Source organism: Cebus imitator, unplaced genomic scaffold (genome assembly GCF_001604975.1).
Source record: "Cebus imitator isolate Cc_AM_T3 unplaced genomic scaffold, Cebus_imitator-1.0 Scaffold271, whole genome shotgun sequence".
Classification (NCBI taxonomy): domain Eukaryota; kingdom Metazoa; phylum Chordata; class Mammalia; order Primates; family Cebidae; genus Cebus; species Cebus imitator.
In genome coordinates, this window is record NW_016107586.1 from 1,699,335 (window position 1) to 1,719,140 (window position 19,806).

General features: G+C 41.7%; 1 protein-coding gene across 1 annotated transcript in view; it reads right to left on the reverse strand.

Annotated features, from left to right (window-relative positions):
* Positions 1–19,806, reverse strand: part of SORCS3 (sortilin related VPS10 domain containing receptor 3) — a 609,576-nt gene that overhangs the window by 337,662 nt on the left and 252,108 nt on the right. The window contains exon 3 of the mRNA XM_017500803.2: positions 4,138–4,237. Within this exon, the coding sequence (XP_017356292.1) occupies positions 4,138–4,237 (100 nt within the window). The remainder of the gene's footprint in view (positions 1–4,137; positions 4,238–19,806) is intronic.

Genomic DNA, 19,806 nt, shown 5'->3' on the forward strand with positions numbered 1-19,806 from the left:
AATCAGCAATTAGCTTTGGGAGCAACTACATAAATACAAGCTCAATTTACTGTTTTGCCAGGGGCAACAAGTCTCATTTGATGTATTCATAGCCTCTAAGGAAAGCAGCAGCCATCTGTTAAGTAAATAACTCATTAGGTGAAAAGTAAGTGCTTCTACAAGATAAACTCAAAAGTCTGCCAGAGACTACTGCCACTGGCTGACTGATGAAATGGGTTGCTGCAGATAATCTGGGTACTAACAGAATCCAAACAATCTTGCCTAATACAAACTGAGATGAGTATCCATATGACCATAGGTTTAAACTTGAATGCATACTTAAAGAAGGAAACTTAAAAACAAAGTTGCATTACAAGGTTCCAGAGTTCTAGACGAATAAAGAAACAAATAAGAGTATTTTTATTTATATCAAACCGTCATTTTGCCTAAGTAGCTGGAGAAGGGGTATTTCTATTAAACTGAATATCCTGGTTATGAGAAAGTTAGAGTGTAGATGATGTGTGTACTGTCAACATCAAGAGGCTCAGAATATAATACGTACCACTTAGGAAAATGAAATTGAATTCAATTTCATTTTTCCTTGGATGATTCAGAAAGCACTTCAGATCACATAGAATCCTTACAAATATGAATTTCTATTGCTATTTTCTAAAAAATAAATCCATGCCATTGGCCTGCTGCTTATCTTGCCCTAATCTGAGTGAAAAAGAATTGTCTGTGCTTTTAACTTTCTGTGTGGCAGTGCCTCCTAGATGGAAGTTAACTATATTTTGGTGATGTTTCTCAGACCAGGCAACAGAATAGGCCTAACTCCTATTTACTGAGCAATAGTGTCTGTGAGAAATTGCTCCCGAGAGCCCACTGCCCGAATGTCACCACGGGAAAGGATAAACAGAGGCGGTATCTCCATGTCACTGATCACCAAATCCCAACTCTATGTTCCTTCCAACCCACAAAATCTGCCTTAATCTGTCCTTTGTCTCCATGACTTCTAAGAACTTAGTTGCGCTAAGGAGAGTTCAGACTGTCAAGAGCAGAAAACACAGCGAAAGATGAAAAGGAATATTATGATAGTGTCCAAGAGGAAACATACATGACAGATGAATACCCAAGTGGATACAAACAGGTACAAACCTTCAGGAGCCACTTAGAAAAATCCTCACAAAAATGGCCTATTATCTACATAAAAATATGATTAATTCTGTTGTGGCCCAGATATAGGACAGAGATCAATGCTGTAGGGCACCTTCCATGTGCCAGATATCCAGTTCTTGCTTCGCCCAAAGTCCATACGCCCACTGAGACCCAATAAGCTCAAGGCACTTGTGTGGGATACGAGAGGCACTAAACTAAGACTCATCAGACCAAAAGACAAGGCTGTCACTCACCTGCTGTCACTCAGCTGCCTGGGTGGCAGTTGTCCTCTGTGGGCCTCCACTTCCTTCTCAAGAAGAGAGAAGGGCAGGAGAAGAAATCATACCATCACCGCTGGCTTGATTCAGTCAACTTTTATCATGTGCCCATCAAGGACATGGCACCAAGGTTTACTTCAAGATCATAAAGCAATTTTGAACTTCTATACTATGACCATTTAAGAGGAAAAGGGGCAAAGAATGAGCTGGTGCAAATAACTCTGGCCTGACAATCAAGAGTCCTGAGTTCTTGCACATAAATCTGGCATGACAATCAAGAGTTCTGGGTTCTGATCCTGGTTCCTTTTTCTACCTGGCTACATGAGCTTTTTTGGCTTCGGTTTTCTCATCTGTAAAGTGAGGTTGTTGGCATGGATACATGATTTCTAACCGAGACTCGATGGACATCTTGGGTTCATGAGTAGGATATGAGGTGTCCATAAACTCCTCAAAATGTCTGAAAATTTTTGTGGCACAGGCATATTTCTAGACAGGCCACCTAGAACTTTAATCACATGTGTAAAAGAGCGGAAGTTCAAAAACTGTTAGACACACTGTTGGTAGGAATGTAAATTAGTACAGCTATTATAGAAAACGGTATGGAGTTCCTCAAAAATTAAAAATAGAGCTACCATATGAACAAGCAATCCCACTACTGGGTATATATCTGAAGAAAATGAAATCAGTATGTCCAAGAGATTTCTGCACTCTCATGTTTATTGCAGCACTACTCACAATAGCCATGATGTAGGATCAACAGTGTCTATCAATAGATGAATGAATAAAGAAAATGTGGTACACAGACACAATAAAATATTCAGCCATAAAAAAGGAAATCTTGTCTTTTGTGACCACATGGATGAACCTGAAGACATTATGCTAAGTTAAATAAGCCAGACACAGAAAGACAAATACCACTTGATCTCATACATATGTGGAATCTAAAAAAGTTAAATCTCAGAATTAGATAATAGAATGGTGGTTAACAGCGGCTGAGTGGTTAAAGGGGAGGCAATGTTTGGGAGATGTCTGTCAAAAAACACAAAATTACAGTTATATAGGAGGAGTAAGTTCAAGATATCTATTGTACAGCATGATGACTATAGTTAATGGCAATATATTGTTTTCTTGAAAAATGATAAGAGAGTAGGTATTAAGTGTTCTCACCACAAAACGGTAACTATGTGAGTTACTGCATTTGTTAATTAGCTAGAATTAACTACTCCACAATGCATATGTACTTCAAAACATTATGTTGTACAATATAAATACATACAATGTTAAATGTTAATTTAGAAATAAGCAAATTAAAAGAAACTATTAATAACCACTCATCTAGGTGAAATCTGTGCTTTCTTCTGGCTATAAATCCAGTAATTCAAATAACAATACTGAAAAATGTGAAAATGACAATGCTTTGGGACAAAGAAAAAAGAAACTATTCAACTAAAACCAGTAACAGGTGCCTGCACAGCCACCCTGATGATGAAGGGCTTGGCACTTGGCTAGTAGGCACAGTCTAGGGCCTGGGAGGCCCTACAGCTGACTGGATCCTTTGGTTATCTATCATCAATGCTGAACCAGAAGCCAACAATTCTGCTTCCTCCCTTTGCTAGGTGTACTTAGGGGCACTGGAGGTGGAGGTGAGGAGAAAGTCTATGCATACACATTATGCTGCTAAGGGCTCAGAGCAAAGCTGCTCCACTCTGAGCCAGTCATAATTCTCAGCCACAGCTTGGATTTCACCATGTTAAAGGTCAGAGACATCCATGCAATGGCTTGAAGCTCACTTCTGAGCTTACCTTGAGGAAAAAAGCACTGGCAAAACCACAAGGCAATGGAAATCAGATTGCAAGAGGAGAGTTTGGTGGAACTGTTGTTTTGTTTTTAGCCTTTTAGAAATATTAAAATAACCTTTAATGTGGTCATTTTGGTGCATTTATTTGAATCATGTCTGCCTAAGTCTCTAAACAGCAGTGCTTTCTTAGCTGGAGAAAGAGCACGTCCCCCCAAAGATAATATATGGTGCAGTGTTTGTTTTCTAAAACTGACCACTGTTCCATAGAATCCAGGCCTCCTCCTCCTTCCAGTAGATTTCCATGGCCAAGGTCTGACCTTAGATGATTTCATCCTAGCTGCTAATTCAAGAGGCAAGCAGAGAAGCAGAGGTGCCAGAGGAGCCGGCTCTACCCTCTGCCTCAGAAGCAGCTCAGGATCAAGTTGAAGAAGCCAGGATTTGCCTTTTCTTCACATGGCAGAAACAATCTCCCTGGGAATAAGGGGTTCTCAAAAAATGTACCAGCAAGAGGAAGGCCGTGGAAAGACTCAACTCTGAAGTTGAGCAAACCCATGCTCACATTCTACATCTGTTACATACCACCATCTGATTCAGGGTAGGAAGTTACTTCACCTCTCTTAGCTTCTTTTCTTGCAAAATGGGGACAATAATAATTTCTATCCCATAGATTCATTGTGGGGATAAATGAGACAAGACGTTGATATATACTTTTACTGGTGGCATTACTACCACTGCTGCTGTCGCTACTATTATTACTAATATCAAGGCTGTTGTTAGAATTACAAACAGCGTTTGTGAAGTTCCCAGCATATAAACCAGGCCTCTGAAAGTGACTCCATGACTACTGAGTTTGTCCTGAACCTCTGGTCCTACTCAGCATGGCTACCCAGCAGGAGTGCTCAGGACCTACTGACCCCAGCCTCTTACCTTCCTTTTGTTGGTGGGATTGACATAGAGGTAACTAAGGACAGTCTTCAAACCCACTTTGTCATTCAGCTTTTCATAGGTTGTACCATAATCTGTCGACCTGCAGGTAAAAGAGAAAAAGAAAAGAGAGAGATCGTTTTATCAACCGGCAGCTATGCCTAAAGGAAAACCAGGGTCTCCCCTGGCCGACCTGCACCTTTCTTCCCAAATCACTTGAGTGCTTAAAGTGATCTTCAGAGACAAAAAGCCCCATTAATTTTAGAAGAGCAATTAGACTAATGCATCTGCTTACTACCTAAGTGTGCTTCCCTTTGCTCCCAGCCTTTCTCGGAGGCCTACTTTTTTGCCCTTTGTGAAGTTATTTGGTGAAAGGAGCTGCTGGAGACTACTGCCTGACTCCCATGCTACTCAGCCCCATGCCCCACCTCGGCTCTATGTGGAGCTGTGGAAGCGCACAAGTTCCCCCCAGCGAACCCTCTGTACTGGAGTTGTGTGTGGAGGCCATGGGAGAGTGACCAGGCTGTCTCCTGAGGTCACCAGGATACAACCAACTTCATACCCACTCTATTGAGCCTGAAGCAAGGTACCCTTGGAGGAGCAGGAAGTGCCCAGAGAACTTATGGGGCTCAATGGCTAAATGGGACCACACCAGGCAGAGGGTTGGATGCTTTACACAGGCACAATGATGTGGGTGTGTCCAGAGTGAAAAGCCTGTGACAGTGGGCTGCTTATGGCAGGGGCAGGGGTCGGGGGGGTGTTCATCATTCCAATGATCGCACCGGCTACTTGTTCCTCCTTTCAAGCACACCGACCTATGCCAAAAACAGAAGCAGAGGCTCCTTTCTTTTCATCCTGCCTTCCATGATGAAGGAGGGAGAGAGGGTGCCAAACAGTGGGATTTAAGTAGTTGACCGCCCTGCAATACTGTTCACCTGTCCCCAAACTCTGCCTCACAGAGACCTCCCTCCCTTTTTCCATCACCTGTATCATCAGTTCTCACCTCTTCTTTCTGTCATCACCATCCTTGGCTAGACTTGCAAAACTTCTCCAACTCAGGCTTTAGAAGGGACAGGGGTCAATGCATTTTCTCTGTAGTCAACTGACCTTGTAGGAGCCTGAAATCTGCCACAATCTCAGTTCCAGACTCTGGCTCTGAGCTTTGCTTTGAACTGGCATTTGACACCCTAGTAACTAACAGCCCCAACCTTTGATTTGAGCTTTTTCCACCTTCCAATGCTAATCAGTGCTTCCCTGGTCCACAGCTTAGCTTCAGAAGCTTAGTATTTAAAACTACTTATAACGTTTTTTCTTTCTTTTTTTTTTTTAAGAGACAGGTTCTCACTCTGTTGCCTGCCCTGGATGGAGTATAGTGACACAGTTACAGCATCACATCAGCCTGATGCCCTGAGCCTCAGATTCCTGGGCTCAAGTCATCCTCAGACCTCAGCCTCTTTCCCAATGTGAGGACCCTTAAGAGTCACCCCCATCCCCATCCCCATCACCATCCAAGCTGGAAGATTCCTAGTTCCTGGGCCCAGTGTAAACACCCACCTGCACCTTCTCTGTAAAATCTTCTCTAGCCCTCCTCCCAATCACTGCTCATCTCTTTTCTATACCAGAACAAATTTCCTCCTCCTCAGGCACCCAAGGCACACTGTACATGCCTCTTCTCTAACTCTTCAATAGTATCATGATTAATTTCTATATGTTCTGTTTCCCAACCACAATGTAAGCTCCTCAAACAAGGAACCTCACTAAAATTCCTTCATAAGAGGAAAGAACATGAACTTTGGGTGTAGCAAAATCTCTGTTTCATTCCTACATCTATAGATCTCTGGTTGCATGACCATGCACAAGTTACTTACCCTGCTGCAGCCTCAGGCTTCTTATCTGAAGAAAAAAGATGCTTGGCATGGTGGCTCATGCCTGTAATCCCAGCACTTTGGGAGGCCAAGATGGGCAGATCACCTGAGATCAGGAATTTGAGACCAGCCTGGCCAACATAGCGAAACCCCATCTCTACTACAAATTAGCCAGGCATGATGGCATGTGCCTGTAGTTCCAGCTCAGAGGCTAAGGCAGAAGAATCACTTGAACCTGGAAGGTCAAAGTTGGAGTGAGCCAAGATCACGCCACTGCACTCCAGCCTGACAGGCAGAGCGAGACTCTGTCTCAAAAAAAAAAAAAAAAAAAAAAAAAAAAAAAAAAAAAATGGGGATAATTTAGTCTCATGAGGCATTTGTGAGGTTACAAAAATATAACACATGGGAAACCTCCTAACAGAATGCAGTATACTAAAATGTTAAAAAATAAACAAAAGTGAAGAGGCATTCATTCATTTCTCCTTTCTCCAAAATGTACAGGACAAAGTTTTACACATTATGCACACTCAGCATGTTTACTGAATAAACAAATTGTCAATATTTTAAACCCTTCCCTAGGCTACTGGCTCCACATGGTCATCAGTTATGTTAACTTTAATCATCAGTCCCCTAAAAGCTGACTTCTTATTCTCTGTCTCTTGTCTACTGCAGGCACACAAGCTCTGGAAATCACTCCCAATCTCTCTCCTTGCCTTATCTCTAGAACACATAACAGTCTCCAAGTCTTAATGATTCTATTTCGTAAATAACTTAGATTCCTTGTATTCTTTCCATCTGCCACATGCTGTGGCTGGAACTACAGGCACATGCTGTGGCTCATACATCATCATGTTTGCAACAATCCTCCAATTTGCTGCTCTTCTTCTACTCTTCTCCCTCCCCGACCCATCGTCCTTGCTGTTACCAGGTTATTTTTCTACGAACCAGATCTGTCCACCTCGCTCCTTGGTAGTTACTACCCACTGGAATCAGTCAAGCTGCATCTTCCAAGCTAAGTCTTATAAAATCTGGCTTCAACCTCCCTTTCTAGACCCATTCCCGACCACTTGCTCCTCTGCCCCTTTCTCTCCAGCCTCACTAAACTTTCCTGAGCATGTCCTACATTTTCACTGCCCTCCGCTTCTGTACCCATCATGCTCTTGTCTGACTATCCATCCCTGTTTCCTCTACTTGGTGAATTTTCCTCTAACCCTCAACATCTAACTCCAGCATCACCCTTTTCCCAGCTTTCCTGGGGGGAAATAATCACAATCTCCTTTGTGGTCCCATACTATCTTGTACATATTTCTATTTTAGCATTTATCCTATTGGTTTGGCTATACTGTCCTTATTCTGGGACTTCTTCCTTGATTGTAGCTCCTTGAAGATAAGAACCATTTTTTAAATTTATTTATTTATTTATTTATCTATCTTTATACTTTAAGTTCTGGGGTATATATGCAGAACATGCAGGTTTGTTACACAGGTATACATGTGCCGTGGTGGTTTGCTGCATCCATCACCCCATCATCTATATGCCCATCAAAGACAGACTAGATAAAGAAAATGTAGCACATACACGACATGGAACACAATGCAGCCATAAAAAGGGATTAGTTCATGTCCTTTACAGGGACATGGACAAAGCTGGAAACCATCATTCTCAGCAAACTGACACAAGAGCAGACAACAAAACACTGCATGTTCTCACTCATAAGTGGGTGTTGAACAATGAGAACCTATGGACACAGGAAGGGGAACAAGAACCATTTTTTATAACAGTTCCAGTGTCTTTTACCATGTCTGGTACAAAGCAGGTGCAAATGTATTAGTTTTTGTATTGTTTTGTCTTTATTTGTAAAAATAAATGGAAGAATGAGCTTGTCCTTACCTACTCACAAGTTTTTAACCAACTATTGATGTCTATTGGTAACTCAACACACAGCAAAAATTGCCTAGAAAATATGCTGAGGCTTTGGATACTAGCACAAGAGTGCAGATGCTACAGTCTAGCAAGGTCTTTTGCCAGGGAAGGGTCTGTAATTCATTTGTACTAGAATTAAGGTTAAATAACAAATCACCTCGAGCAACTATCCGAGGCAGTGCAAGAGTAGAGATAGACCACGATCTCTAGCGGCTGTCATTTGCATTTTTATTAATCCAAGTAAAATATTTTATAGAGTTAATTACTTCTTAATTCTACACTCTTGAAGGCATAAAGGCAGCATGGTGTGGAGAAAGAATATTGAAGCTGGAGCCTGGAAATAGAGAGTCTAGAGCTGATTTTTAAATGCACTCAACGTGTTTCCCTGGGCAAAGCCACTTTTCGAAGCCTGTTAAAGAAAAAATTATTCTGACACTGGTTAAAATGATAAAGTAAAGTTCATTCAGGACTACTGCAATGGGATTTTGCAGTAGGGGAAAGACATATGGCTCAATAGAACAAGGAAAAGTGGGAATTTTTGATAAGGGGCAGAGTAGAGGTCAGCGGATGAAAAATGACTAGCAGGGAAGGGTAATTATTTGCTAAACTGATCTAAGAAGACTCTTGCCGAATACAAGTCAGGGTGGTCAGATATTACCTAGATTATAGTGGAAGATGAGGACTTTGATTAGAAACAGAGGCTTGGAGATTCTGGCTAACCTGACTTACAGGCATTCATGTTAAAAATTGGGCTCTTGATAACATACCCAAGTGGGGGCCTCATTTAAATAGAGCTCAGAGGACCCTAACTCAAGTTTGGTTAAGGAAAGCATCTTTGTCAAGCTCCATTCCATCATTAACATGAGAGGTCTCACTTACATAACCCTAAGGTCTCTTGTGGACCTTAAATTTTATTAAACCACCAACACAATGATAAGTTGTTTTCCAACTGGCATCTTTTCCTCATACTATCTATAACAACAATCTTAGAAGAGCTAAATTCTCAGTGCTCTCTGCAGGACTGATGGAAGTCACAACAAACTTCCTTCCCGAATCCAAATAACTCTTACAAAAGATAGTACGCTTATCACCACACAAGGTCTCACTTTCACAAGCTGCATAACGATTAACACTGATTTAGCTATTTTCCAAAAGCGGCTGCTGAAAGGAGGGACTTCCCAACAAAGGACACCCTCTATGTCTCAGCCTCCTCCATGCCTCTGGCAGGTTCTGCTCATTTGGTCTGAAAGGAACAAGTACCATTTGATGAAGATACCTCAGGGAGCCTGCGAGCCTGTGGAACCAACAGTGCCCTCAACTCTGTCCTTTCCAGGATGGCCGCTGCACACTGCCCTGACCACAGAATTCTATGGGCCCATTTGGCCTGGGGTGAGGGGCAAATGGTAAAGAGGTCTCAGCCCCATTGCCAGAGACAGCTATGCTGGCAGAACTTGCTCTTATAAGAAAGCAGACCATCCTCTCTACTTTATGATTCCAGACACCAGCCAGTGGGGTCACTTAGAGAAAACAGGCTCATATCATCAATTTTAAAGCGAGCCTCTCAAATCTTGACACTATGTTCATAAGACTGAAATTTTCAGAACACTGAAACCATGACACCTGTGTGCCAAGCTGGCCATGGGCCTGGCACTCTGCCAGTTACTATTCAGAATTGTTCAGTGCACACAGCTAACCTGGAAGGCAGCACATGAGGTGAGTGCAGCCATGGGGCTCTGGCTCCCATGCCCTGGCTCCGGTTATCCCAACCCCACTCCACTGTCATGCGTGTGTGCACACAAGTGTGTGTGTTTGTGTCTCTCTCCCTTGCTCTTTTTTTCTTATGAATTATTTCCAGCACACAGGAAAACACAATGCAATGCCAATCATTGGCCACTATTAGATTTAACAAGTGTTTGTGTGCATAAAAAACACATAATCTTTTTGAGTGTTTTTATAGGTGCCTAAGTGTTATCACAGAAGGATATTATGTTCCGCAGCTTGTTTATTTCACCCAATATTCAGCTTGTGCGATGTATCTGTGTTACACACCTAGCCATCATTCACTCACTTTAATTGCTATTAGTGTTTCACCTTATGAATAAACCGCTGTTTACCCTTGCTTTTTTGTTCCCTTTAAAATTTGCTATTATAAACAATGTTACAATGAACATTCTTAGATGTAGCTTCTTGTGTATTTGTGAAGAAAAGATTTTCTGGGGTGACATCTCCATGTGGAGTTACTGGGTCACCTCAAGGCATAACTTCTATTTCACTGGCTATTGACAACATCATCTCCAAAGAAACACCAATCCTTGGCTTCACCACCTGCTCATCATCTGGCAGGTCGTGCCAGCTACCTATTACTCACGCTACTCTCCAGGTACCTGACGCTGAGTGACAGACTAGGCATCCTCCCTCTTCAACTTTCTAGAGGTGCTCTAGGCTATTCTATGGCATCAACTCCCAGTCTGAGTCCTGAAACTGTTCACTGAGTTTTTGTCTCATCTGGAGGCATTCAGACGGGCTTAGTGTGGACTGATACATTGTGGGAGGAACCCCCAGGCTGACCTGCCAGACACTTGGTCATTCCCCCAGGGCTACTCTCCCACTGACAATTTCAGGAGTGGAGGTGTGAGTTATTGTATGCCTTTTACCTACCCAGCAAGCTCCCACTCCTCTAGTGAACTTCTAGGGGAGAGGCTGGTGGAAATAAGCATATGGCCTACTATTTTAAAAGAAAAAAAAAAAACAGAAAAGGCAAGCATCCAGTCAACGCAGCCAAGTCAGCCTCTCAGTAGAGCTGAACTGCAGCTCAACCTCCCTGTCCTAATGCCCCATTCCGGCCAGAAACAGGAACTCTGCCAGCTCTCACAGGGCTATCTGATGTTCTGGATCTGGGTGAGCACATGGCTTTCCTTATCCAGTCAGCACCTTCTCCCGGTGTTTACCACCCTGGTCCTCAGCCCTCTCATTTCCTCTCCTCTTCTTGCCCCTGAGCTCTGTGAAACTAGGGATCATTACCCCTGGCATATTTCACCAGTCAGAAGTCATCGCCTCAGTGGCCTGCCTTCTGAGGGATACAATCTAAAACTGGCCAAAAACCACAACTGTGGTTGTTCCTTTTCTGTTAGCAATTATTGCTTTGCCTTGTTTGGTTCATTCCTTTGCATACATCTGTCAGTCATGGCATCTGCCATGGGCTAGGCACTTTGCTTTGCTTCCCCTTTGTGGCTATTTCAAGTAGCTCTGGCTCAGCTTGGCAAACTTTTTTTTTCCTGTAAAACAGCCAGATAGTAAATATTTTGGGTTTTGTGGACCTCCACCACAACTACTCAACTCTGCCCTTTTGCAGCTCCAAACAAGCCAAGCACAATAGGAAAATGAAAGGGTGCTTTTGCAAAAGCAGGAGGGGTGTGATTTGGTGGTGCTGCTCTAGCTGATATCAGCTTAGAGGTAGAGAATATCAGCCTCTACCTCTATCCCAGCCCCCAGTCATGTTCTTACCCTGCTTTTGTCTGTAAGGCAACTTCTCAAGAGTCCTGCCTGGATCTCCAACGCTCTACAGCATCCTTCCCTGCCTGGCTGCCACATCAGGTCAAATATCTGCCTCTGTCTGGTATTCCAGGCCTTTGTAGTTTACCTGCTTTGCCTCCCATTCCCCCCTCCTCAAGAACAGCCATTGTTCAGATTGTCTCCTTTTTTATTCCCAGCTCCAGTACTCATTGTACTACAAAGATCTTTCCTATAATTCCCACCCACACCCTCCTCTGCATTTATATCAATTGCACCTAGGAGTGCCCTATTTATTCTCTGAATATACCTATGTGCTTTTGATCTTTTCAGCAATTGCTAAAAGCTTCTTAGAACAATAACAAATGAAATTTTTAAAAAATTTTCTTAAAGTGCAGAGCAAAGTTCTACATAAAGAAAACAAGACTGGAGGAGTACAAAGACAACCGGACTCAGCCAGAACTAGCTGTGCAAGCTTTTCATTCCTCTGCACCTCAGCTCAGACAATAGGGTTGTTGTTATTCAGATTCAATGAAGAGTAGTAAGATACCTAGCCTAGCAACTGCTGAAAGCCCTTGTTCCATAAAAGCTTATGGCTGTCATTTTTATGAATTCCTGATTGTATTGTCCTCAAGGGAAATCACCTTGTTTTCTTTGTCTTGATTTATACTGCTTATACTTAATATGGGCGAGGCATATGGATACCCAATAAATCATTAAAGGATCTGTAGCCACCGTTTCCAATTTTCACTGTGAGTGGACGACAAGACCCAGTTGCCTGGAGAATCAAAAGATAGAACTATGCTTCCAAGTGCCAGGCCTTGGGGAGCATCCACTAGCAGTTCCTTCCGGTATATTCCACTGAGCTGCACCAAGGATTGTCAACAATCAAAGCCCATACGCTATTAGGTGCACTGGTATGTGGCAAACCGCAGCCCACTCCAAGGTCAGGGTCAGGAGTTCCCACAGCACAGCTCCAGACCAAAGGCTGCTCAGAGAGTTGTTTTGATGGAAAAGCATCGATGTTCCCCTCTGGCCTGTTCCACTCCTCATCTTAGGGCCAGTGCCCAAAGCCACATTAATCTGTATCTTTGCAATGGCAGAAGCCGAGCCTGACCACAAATAACCATCCAGATAACTAATTTCAGAACTCAAGCCAAAAGTCGGTCATTTAAATAGCTTCATTCTCCAAGTGGGTTGCCTCACCCTCTGCTTCAGAAACTCCACGGTCAGGATTATGCCATGCAGAAGCTTATACAACTCTCCCTGACCTCTTCTTATTACCCGACTCCTGAGCTGTATTGTCTAGTCTCACAAAGAGAGGCACAATAATACGGGATAATTAATTCATCTCTATTTCCTCCTGCTCCTACTATTTGAATGAAAGCCATCACAGGTTCTAAATGCAGAAAATTGGAAGTTAGCTGTCTTTGGAGACTAGTCATGCAGAATTCATGGTTTAGATCAGATAAGCTGTAGATCCACCAGCAGCAGCATCCCAGCACATGTTTCAGCTAGGACAGAGGCTTAAGTATGTGGGGTTAGATCAACATTCAGATCTTCAGTTTCTTTCTTTCTCCTTTTTTTTCTTTGGTGTGAACACATTAGTTTTCACTGAAGACCCTCAGTTCAGATAATAGAGTGCTGGGTTGTTATATTTAGGTTTTAAAATGCCAGAAAATCCAACCTATCAGCCAAAAGACATATTTGTATCATGCAGGTAAGGGAAAGAAAGAAGCCTTCCAGCATCTCTGTTGGTATGAACATAATGGAATAACAATCATCAGGGAAAGGCTAAAGATAACATATTAGACACACACACACACACACACACACACACACACACACACACACACACACACACATACCTATACAGCAGCATTCAAGAGTAAAACAGATATCAGAGTTATTGACCTGAAAAGTCTCTAAACATAATACTAAACATATTCCACACACAGTATATCCAGATACAACAAGGCAATAAATTTTCATTAAGTTTATAAGTGTGTAAACAAATTCATATAAAATCTAGTGGAAAATACAAAAAAAATCTACTAATAGGTACCACTGGGTAGGGAACCAGGGTGGGTTAGGGTGGTATAGCTAGAAGGACTTGAGTTTACCTGTAATGTTGAGATGTTTTCAAACAAAAATGTATCCAAGTATCACTCATGTAGTTAAAAATTATAGCAATAAGGTGATTGTTACCAAACAGTCACAATGTTAATCAGCAAACAAATCAACACATCTGTAAGAGAACCCCTTTACAGATAAGCGTCTGCATTCAAAAAGGCACATCAACAGAATCATAAGAGGATTCATTTCAGAATCGAGCAGATTTGGATTCAAATCCAGTCTGTGGAGCCTGAGGCTAATTACATAAGTCTCATGTTTCATATCTGCTCAGTGGGAGCATTAATGTTGCCATCGTAGGATTTCTGTGATGCTTATATAGCCCTAATATCAGAGGGTTCACTTTGCTGTCGGTTGTTGGGCAACACCATGGTAGACCAACAATATTGTCACTGGAGGAGAAACTGCCTCATACATTTCTGGGCAAATGGCAGCTGTATTATAGTTACATAATCCCCAGTGGACAGGCTAATGCTGTCTCATTCCCACCATATCAGCATTAAGCTACCAAAAGACACATGAGAAGATGGGGGGGCTTACTACACGTAATCAAAGATAGCCTCCAGCAGGTGGCCAACACTTACAAATTAAAGTCTAGGGAAAACGGACCCAACGTTTCCACGTTTTCCTGGGGAAAAAAAATAATGAGGCCCATACTAGCGGGTGTTGGACAGTTTTAGCAAGGCATCTCTGTCTAAAAAAATAAAGATGTTTACCATTTCTCTGTAAAATTACATAGAGCCAGTCAGGGCCCTGTGACATGTGTACAACTATGTCTGTTTGGGGACATCCAGAAACCTCTAGGATAAAATGTGCAGCCGCCTAATGGAAGAATGTGAATAAATGGAGAGCTTTCAGACCATCTTCCTGCCCTCAAGAAACTAAATTCCGTGTCCCACTCATCTTTAAATATTTTCCTTCTCAGTAATAAGCACAATGCCTTGCACATGGAAGGCACTCAATGCTTTCATTAATCACTTTATCAATTAATGCCAAGTTTCTCCCCTCCCAAAGTCTTCAGTCTGGGAGAGAAGAGAATATCTCCTTCTGCTGCCATCCTCCCCCATGGAGCCTCTCATCTCACCTGCCTCTGCTTTCCCAGTGTTCAGCATCTTTGTCATTCTCAGATAACATTGTATCTGTTTTCTGGGACATCTTTTTCTCTTTTCTGCTGTTGTTTTATGCCATTATTTAACTTTCTGTCCATGACACTTCTTTCTCCAGACAGAATAAGGTCTCTGAGGTCAAGGGACTACCTTGAATTTCTCTTTTAACCCCTAAATCATGCTGAATAATGCCATGCAGGATAAATCCTCAGAGAAAATATGTCCCAGGGGCTGAAATAGTCACATTCAGACAGATTTCCCTCTGACTGAAACTCTTCTGGTGTGAGACACTAAAAGCAAAGCACATGCTCCTTTGTGCCGGGCCAGTTCTACCAGTTATCCCACTGGCCATCCAGAATAGAAAGAGGGCTAAAGTCTCCCAACACATGGTATCTCCCAATGCAGGAGACAAGAAGAGGAAATTCCCAGTTACCAACAATGAATTATAGCTCTCTTTTTTGAGCCTCTAATGCCATAGTAACTTCATCTCCTTCTGGGCCCAGAAACCTAAAATTTTACTTATCCTTTTCTTTGTAAGAATTGTGGAGTGATTGCTATGCTCTCTGGCTGTGTTAGATACACATCATTTAAAACAATTGCCTGTTGGATCCTACATTCTACACTCCTACTGTTCTTGACAATAGACCAGCATAGTAGGGCATAAAAAACAGTATCAGTATTTTTTAAACTTTCTTTTGAAAGGCTAAGCAGGAAAAAGCAATTACCTAGAAGTTGGATTTATTGTCAACTCATAGAATATGCCTTAAACTATCACAGTGACTCTCAGAGAAGTGTCCCCTCCAAGATCTGAGGCAGTGCTCGCCTGAACCCACGTGACATGGGCTGGCTTTGCAGATTGGTTTCCATAGCCTTGTATAAAAGAAATGCCACACCCTAGGGTATTTTTAAAAAATAAGAATACTGAACATTTATGGTAGAATTGCCCTTAAATTAAAACAAGAAATAATATGCAAGATAGCCACATCATATAGAAAAGCCCAGTTAACATTTTCGTGTGTTTTTCTTTAATCTTTGTGTGTTTACAAAATTTGGGGTCATTATTTATAGAATTTGTGTCTTGACTTTGCATTTAACATAATATTGTAAGCATTTCCACATACTGTTACATATTTTTCAAAAATATCATTTTATTTTAAAGCCTTATAACATCCCAGCATATGAATGCATCATCATTTACTAACTATCTTCTCTGGCCAGTTGGTCAGTTTCTAGCCAAATTCTTACACATAATATGTATATTGTCAGACATAAATCTTTGTATGTATCATTATTTGTTTTCCTAGAATAGATTCATATAAGTGCAATTACTTGTTCAAAGTATTAAACTTATCATTAAAGCTATTGCTATAAACTGCCTTACAGACATACTCTGGCCAATCTGGACTTCTACTAAAAATGAATACAGGTACCAGTTTCACTTCATACTTGGAACATTGGGCATTATCATTTTGAAATTCCTGGACATAGATGTTCTAACATACCAAAGGAAATATACACTGATGTCGAAGTATGATAAAAAAAAATATGAGACCTTTACTGTCTCTCCATACCAGAATACTATGTATTTAACAGTGGTTAGTTCTCAAATTTTTATGACTCAGGACTCCTTTATACTTTTAAAAGTGACTAAGGACCCCAAGATATTTAATTCAAGTGTATTATATCTAGCAATATATATTACAACAGAAATTACATCTGAGAAAAATTCACAACACTGACTCGTTTTAAAATAACAGTAATAATCCTGTTACATGTTAACATAAATAACATAATTTTATTAAAAAAACTATAGTTTCCAAAACAGAACAATTTCATGACAAAACTAGCATTCTTTCACTTTTCAAATATTTCTTTCAAAGTTCTTTAATATCTGGTTTAATAGAAAATACATGGATTTTCGTATCTGTTTCTACATTTAATCTGTGATAATATCACATATGTTAGGCAGCCTCTAGTAAACTCCACCGTACAGTCATAAGAAAATAAGATTTTTTAAAAGCATATAACATTTTATTATCATTAGAGGATAGTTTTGACTGTATTAATCCTCTGAAAAGAGTTGTGGAGGCCCCCAGGGGCCCCTGAATTATACTTTGAGAATTGCTGCTCTATGCCAAACAACTACTGGGTCTCAACAGGACTGTACTTACAACATGCCTTGTTTTGTGTTTGTTTGTTTTTCTAATTAAATCTATAGCCCACTTGCAAATCTCCTCTCATTGCAAACCTTTACAGTTCAACTCCAGGCTCCTGTGTAAAGCCCTCTTATCTACCATGCTCTTCCGTTACCTTTCCTTTCTCTGGTTTTCTACTGCTTTTATATATCTGCACACAATTTGCCCTGTCCCCTCTGATTTTCATAGTCTCCTGTCCTCACCGTAACTATAAGCTTCTTCAGGTCAGGGATCAAGACTCTGGCACATACTTAGACTCTGTAATTAATTTCTGTGAAGACTGTCACCCTAAATCACTGTGGCATTAAGTAACTTACATTTGCATAGTGCTTTACACAAAACATTTTCTCTTAAAACAGTTCACCGAATCCTCAGCATGACTCTCTGACATAGGTATTTTATCTCTGTCATAAAAATGAGGAAACAGAGGCTCAGAGAGGTTAAGTGACTGACCAAATGACAATCCTGGAACTTAAACCCAGGTCATATGATTCCAAATTCTATGTGCTCCACTTCAATGCCCGACTGTTTATTTAAACGGTAATAATTGAGTGTTTGCTTCATCAAGTTATCACACGGCAAGGGTTTTACTGACTCGTCTGCTCCGGGGTTCTCCATGGGCATTTCCTATTAGAAAACCATACCAATATAAGAAGGAGAATGCTTAGAGTCAAAATTAGGTTAGAATATCTGCTCTTCTACTTATAGCAACATGACAGCAGAAACAATGCCTAACGTTTCCAGGCCTCAGTTTTCTCATCTCTAACATGGGCATAATAATTGCCACGAAGCAGTGTTGTTAGAGGATTCAATGAGAAAACCTACATAAAGCACAGGGCAAGAATCAGCTTAGTTCCTTGACAGGCTTTCATTCCTTCCTACACTGTCTTACCACCATTCCCTATTTCTCCTCTGGAAAATAAGAACGACTTCCCAAGATGAAGCCAGCCACTTCCTATCATCTGAGCAATCTGACTACTGAACAGAAAAAGCATTTTATCTCAGACACCTGGATCTGGAGTCTTTGGAACAAGAACGCTGCAGAAGCCCAGGCAAAAAGTATAACTGGAAAGGAAAGACAGCCATTTTCATGGTCAATCTGTGCAAAAGCCTGCAAGTGTCTTGGCTCAAGGAGCTAGTTCCTCACAGCCCACTCCCTTCAAAATACAGAGACATTCCTCGAGTCCATGACCTCTCAGAGTCGCTGGAGCTCAGCACTTTCCCTGAGATGAGTGCTCCTCTGGGAAAAGGGAACGGGGCAAGTCAAGGTGCAGAGAAGAGCCAGAACCCCAGTCAGAAACACAGTGTCTCTCAGCCAGTTAACAACCATCAGGACTGGCAGCAACATGGTCCTATCAGCCGTCGCCAGTGGCTCAAACTCAAGCATTCAGCAAGCCCCATAAGTTCTGGTTTATTGGATTTCTGGTCTTGTTGTTACAGATACTCTTTGTTTCCAACCAAAAACAATGCTTCACAGTGTGATTACTCTCTTTCTCTGTAAAATGAGATGGGTGGAATCAATGATCTCAAAAGTCCCTGCCATCCCCAACATTCTGTGCATCTGATCAAGCTCCAAATGGCTTCTGGTTGCTTCCAAAATGCAGATTGATGCTCCAAAGATGCAGATCTGTCACCACTGAGAGGCCACTGAGGTCCTGCAAAAACTGCCTAAGCGAGGGCAATGTCTGTGATGTAAGCATTCAACTGACAAGAAGTTTGCCAGTGTCACCTAATCTAGGCACCAGTGGGAACACTGTCAGAAAGAATAATATGATCTTAGGGAGACAAGACCATCTCTCACTAGATAACTAGAAGCAAGACATGAGCAAGTCCTGAAGGCTAAGGGCTGAAAAACATCATTGTAAATCTAATACCAAGACCACCAAGAAATGCTGGGCAAGACGACATAGCACATTGGTGAAATTCTGAGATAGTCCTCTCCTGGAGAGATTGTAGGTGAGGGGGAGGTGTGAGGAGGGAGGTGGTAGGTAGGAAAGGGGCTCAAGAGTGGGATTAGATAAAACTCTGAGGACCAGGGCCTTACCAAGTCTCCAGTGCACACTCCCTGACACATTGCGGAACTCAATCGCTATCTTTAATGAATAAATGAGTAAAGGATACATGAGCAGGAAGCAATTAAGCCAAATGGAATATATTAGCACAGTGGTTAAGTGCACAAACTTTGAAGTCAGAGACATGGTTTCAAGGCCTGATTCCACCACTTGGTAACTGTGTGATCTTGACCAGGTCACTTAACCTCTTTGAACTTCAGTTTTCTTATCTATAAAATGGGCAAAACTATCTAAACTAAGTACTTCCAGGGTTGTTTGATAACTCAAGGAGAAATGGGAACATAAGGCCTGTTTGAAAGGACTAAGCTGTTAGTGATTTATATGATGGTTTGGTGAAGCATGTGCTCCAGAGGTAAAAAGACTTGCCAGGAATCCATCTCACTATCCTGGATGACTGTAGGTTGCAAGAAATAAAACACAGGGAGAAGCATAATCTGTTTACTGGACATGGTCAGATGTGAAGGACAAGGAACAGGTAAAGATATCTTAAAGATACCAAACCTGAATGCCTGAGAGAATAGTGTTATCATTGACAGAAATGAGCAGAGCCAGCATCTCTGTAGCACGTTATAAACTGACTTTAAGGAAAATGGAAAACATCCTAAGCTGAGTTCCCTAAAATCAGAGCCCAATTTGGGATTTGGAAGCTCAAGAACTATAGTGGGAGTGCTCTCAGGCAAAACCTTAAGGGAGAGAGGGAAGCAAGACTGGAAAGAAGCAAAAGACAAACAAGGATGTGGTTTACTGGAAGCCCCAGGGAGGCTCTGGGACCGACACCTTAGCACACACATGTCCCACTGTAAGGCAAGAGAGTCGGGTTTTTGTATACCGTATCAGCTAGGCATTGGCCATCCTAGATGTAGGAAA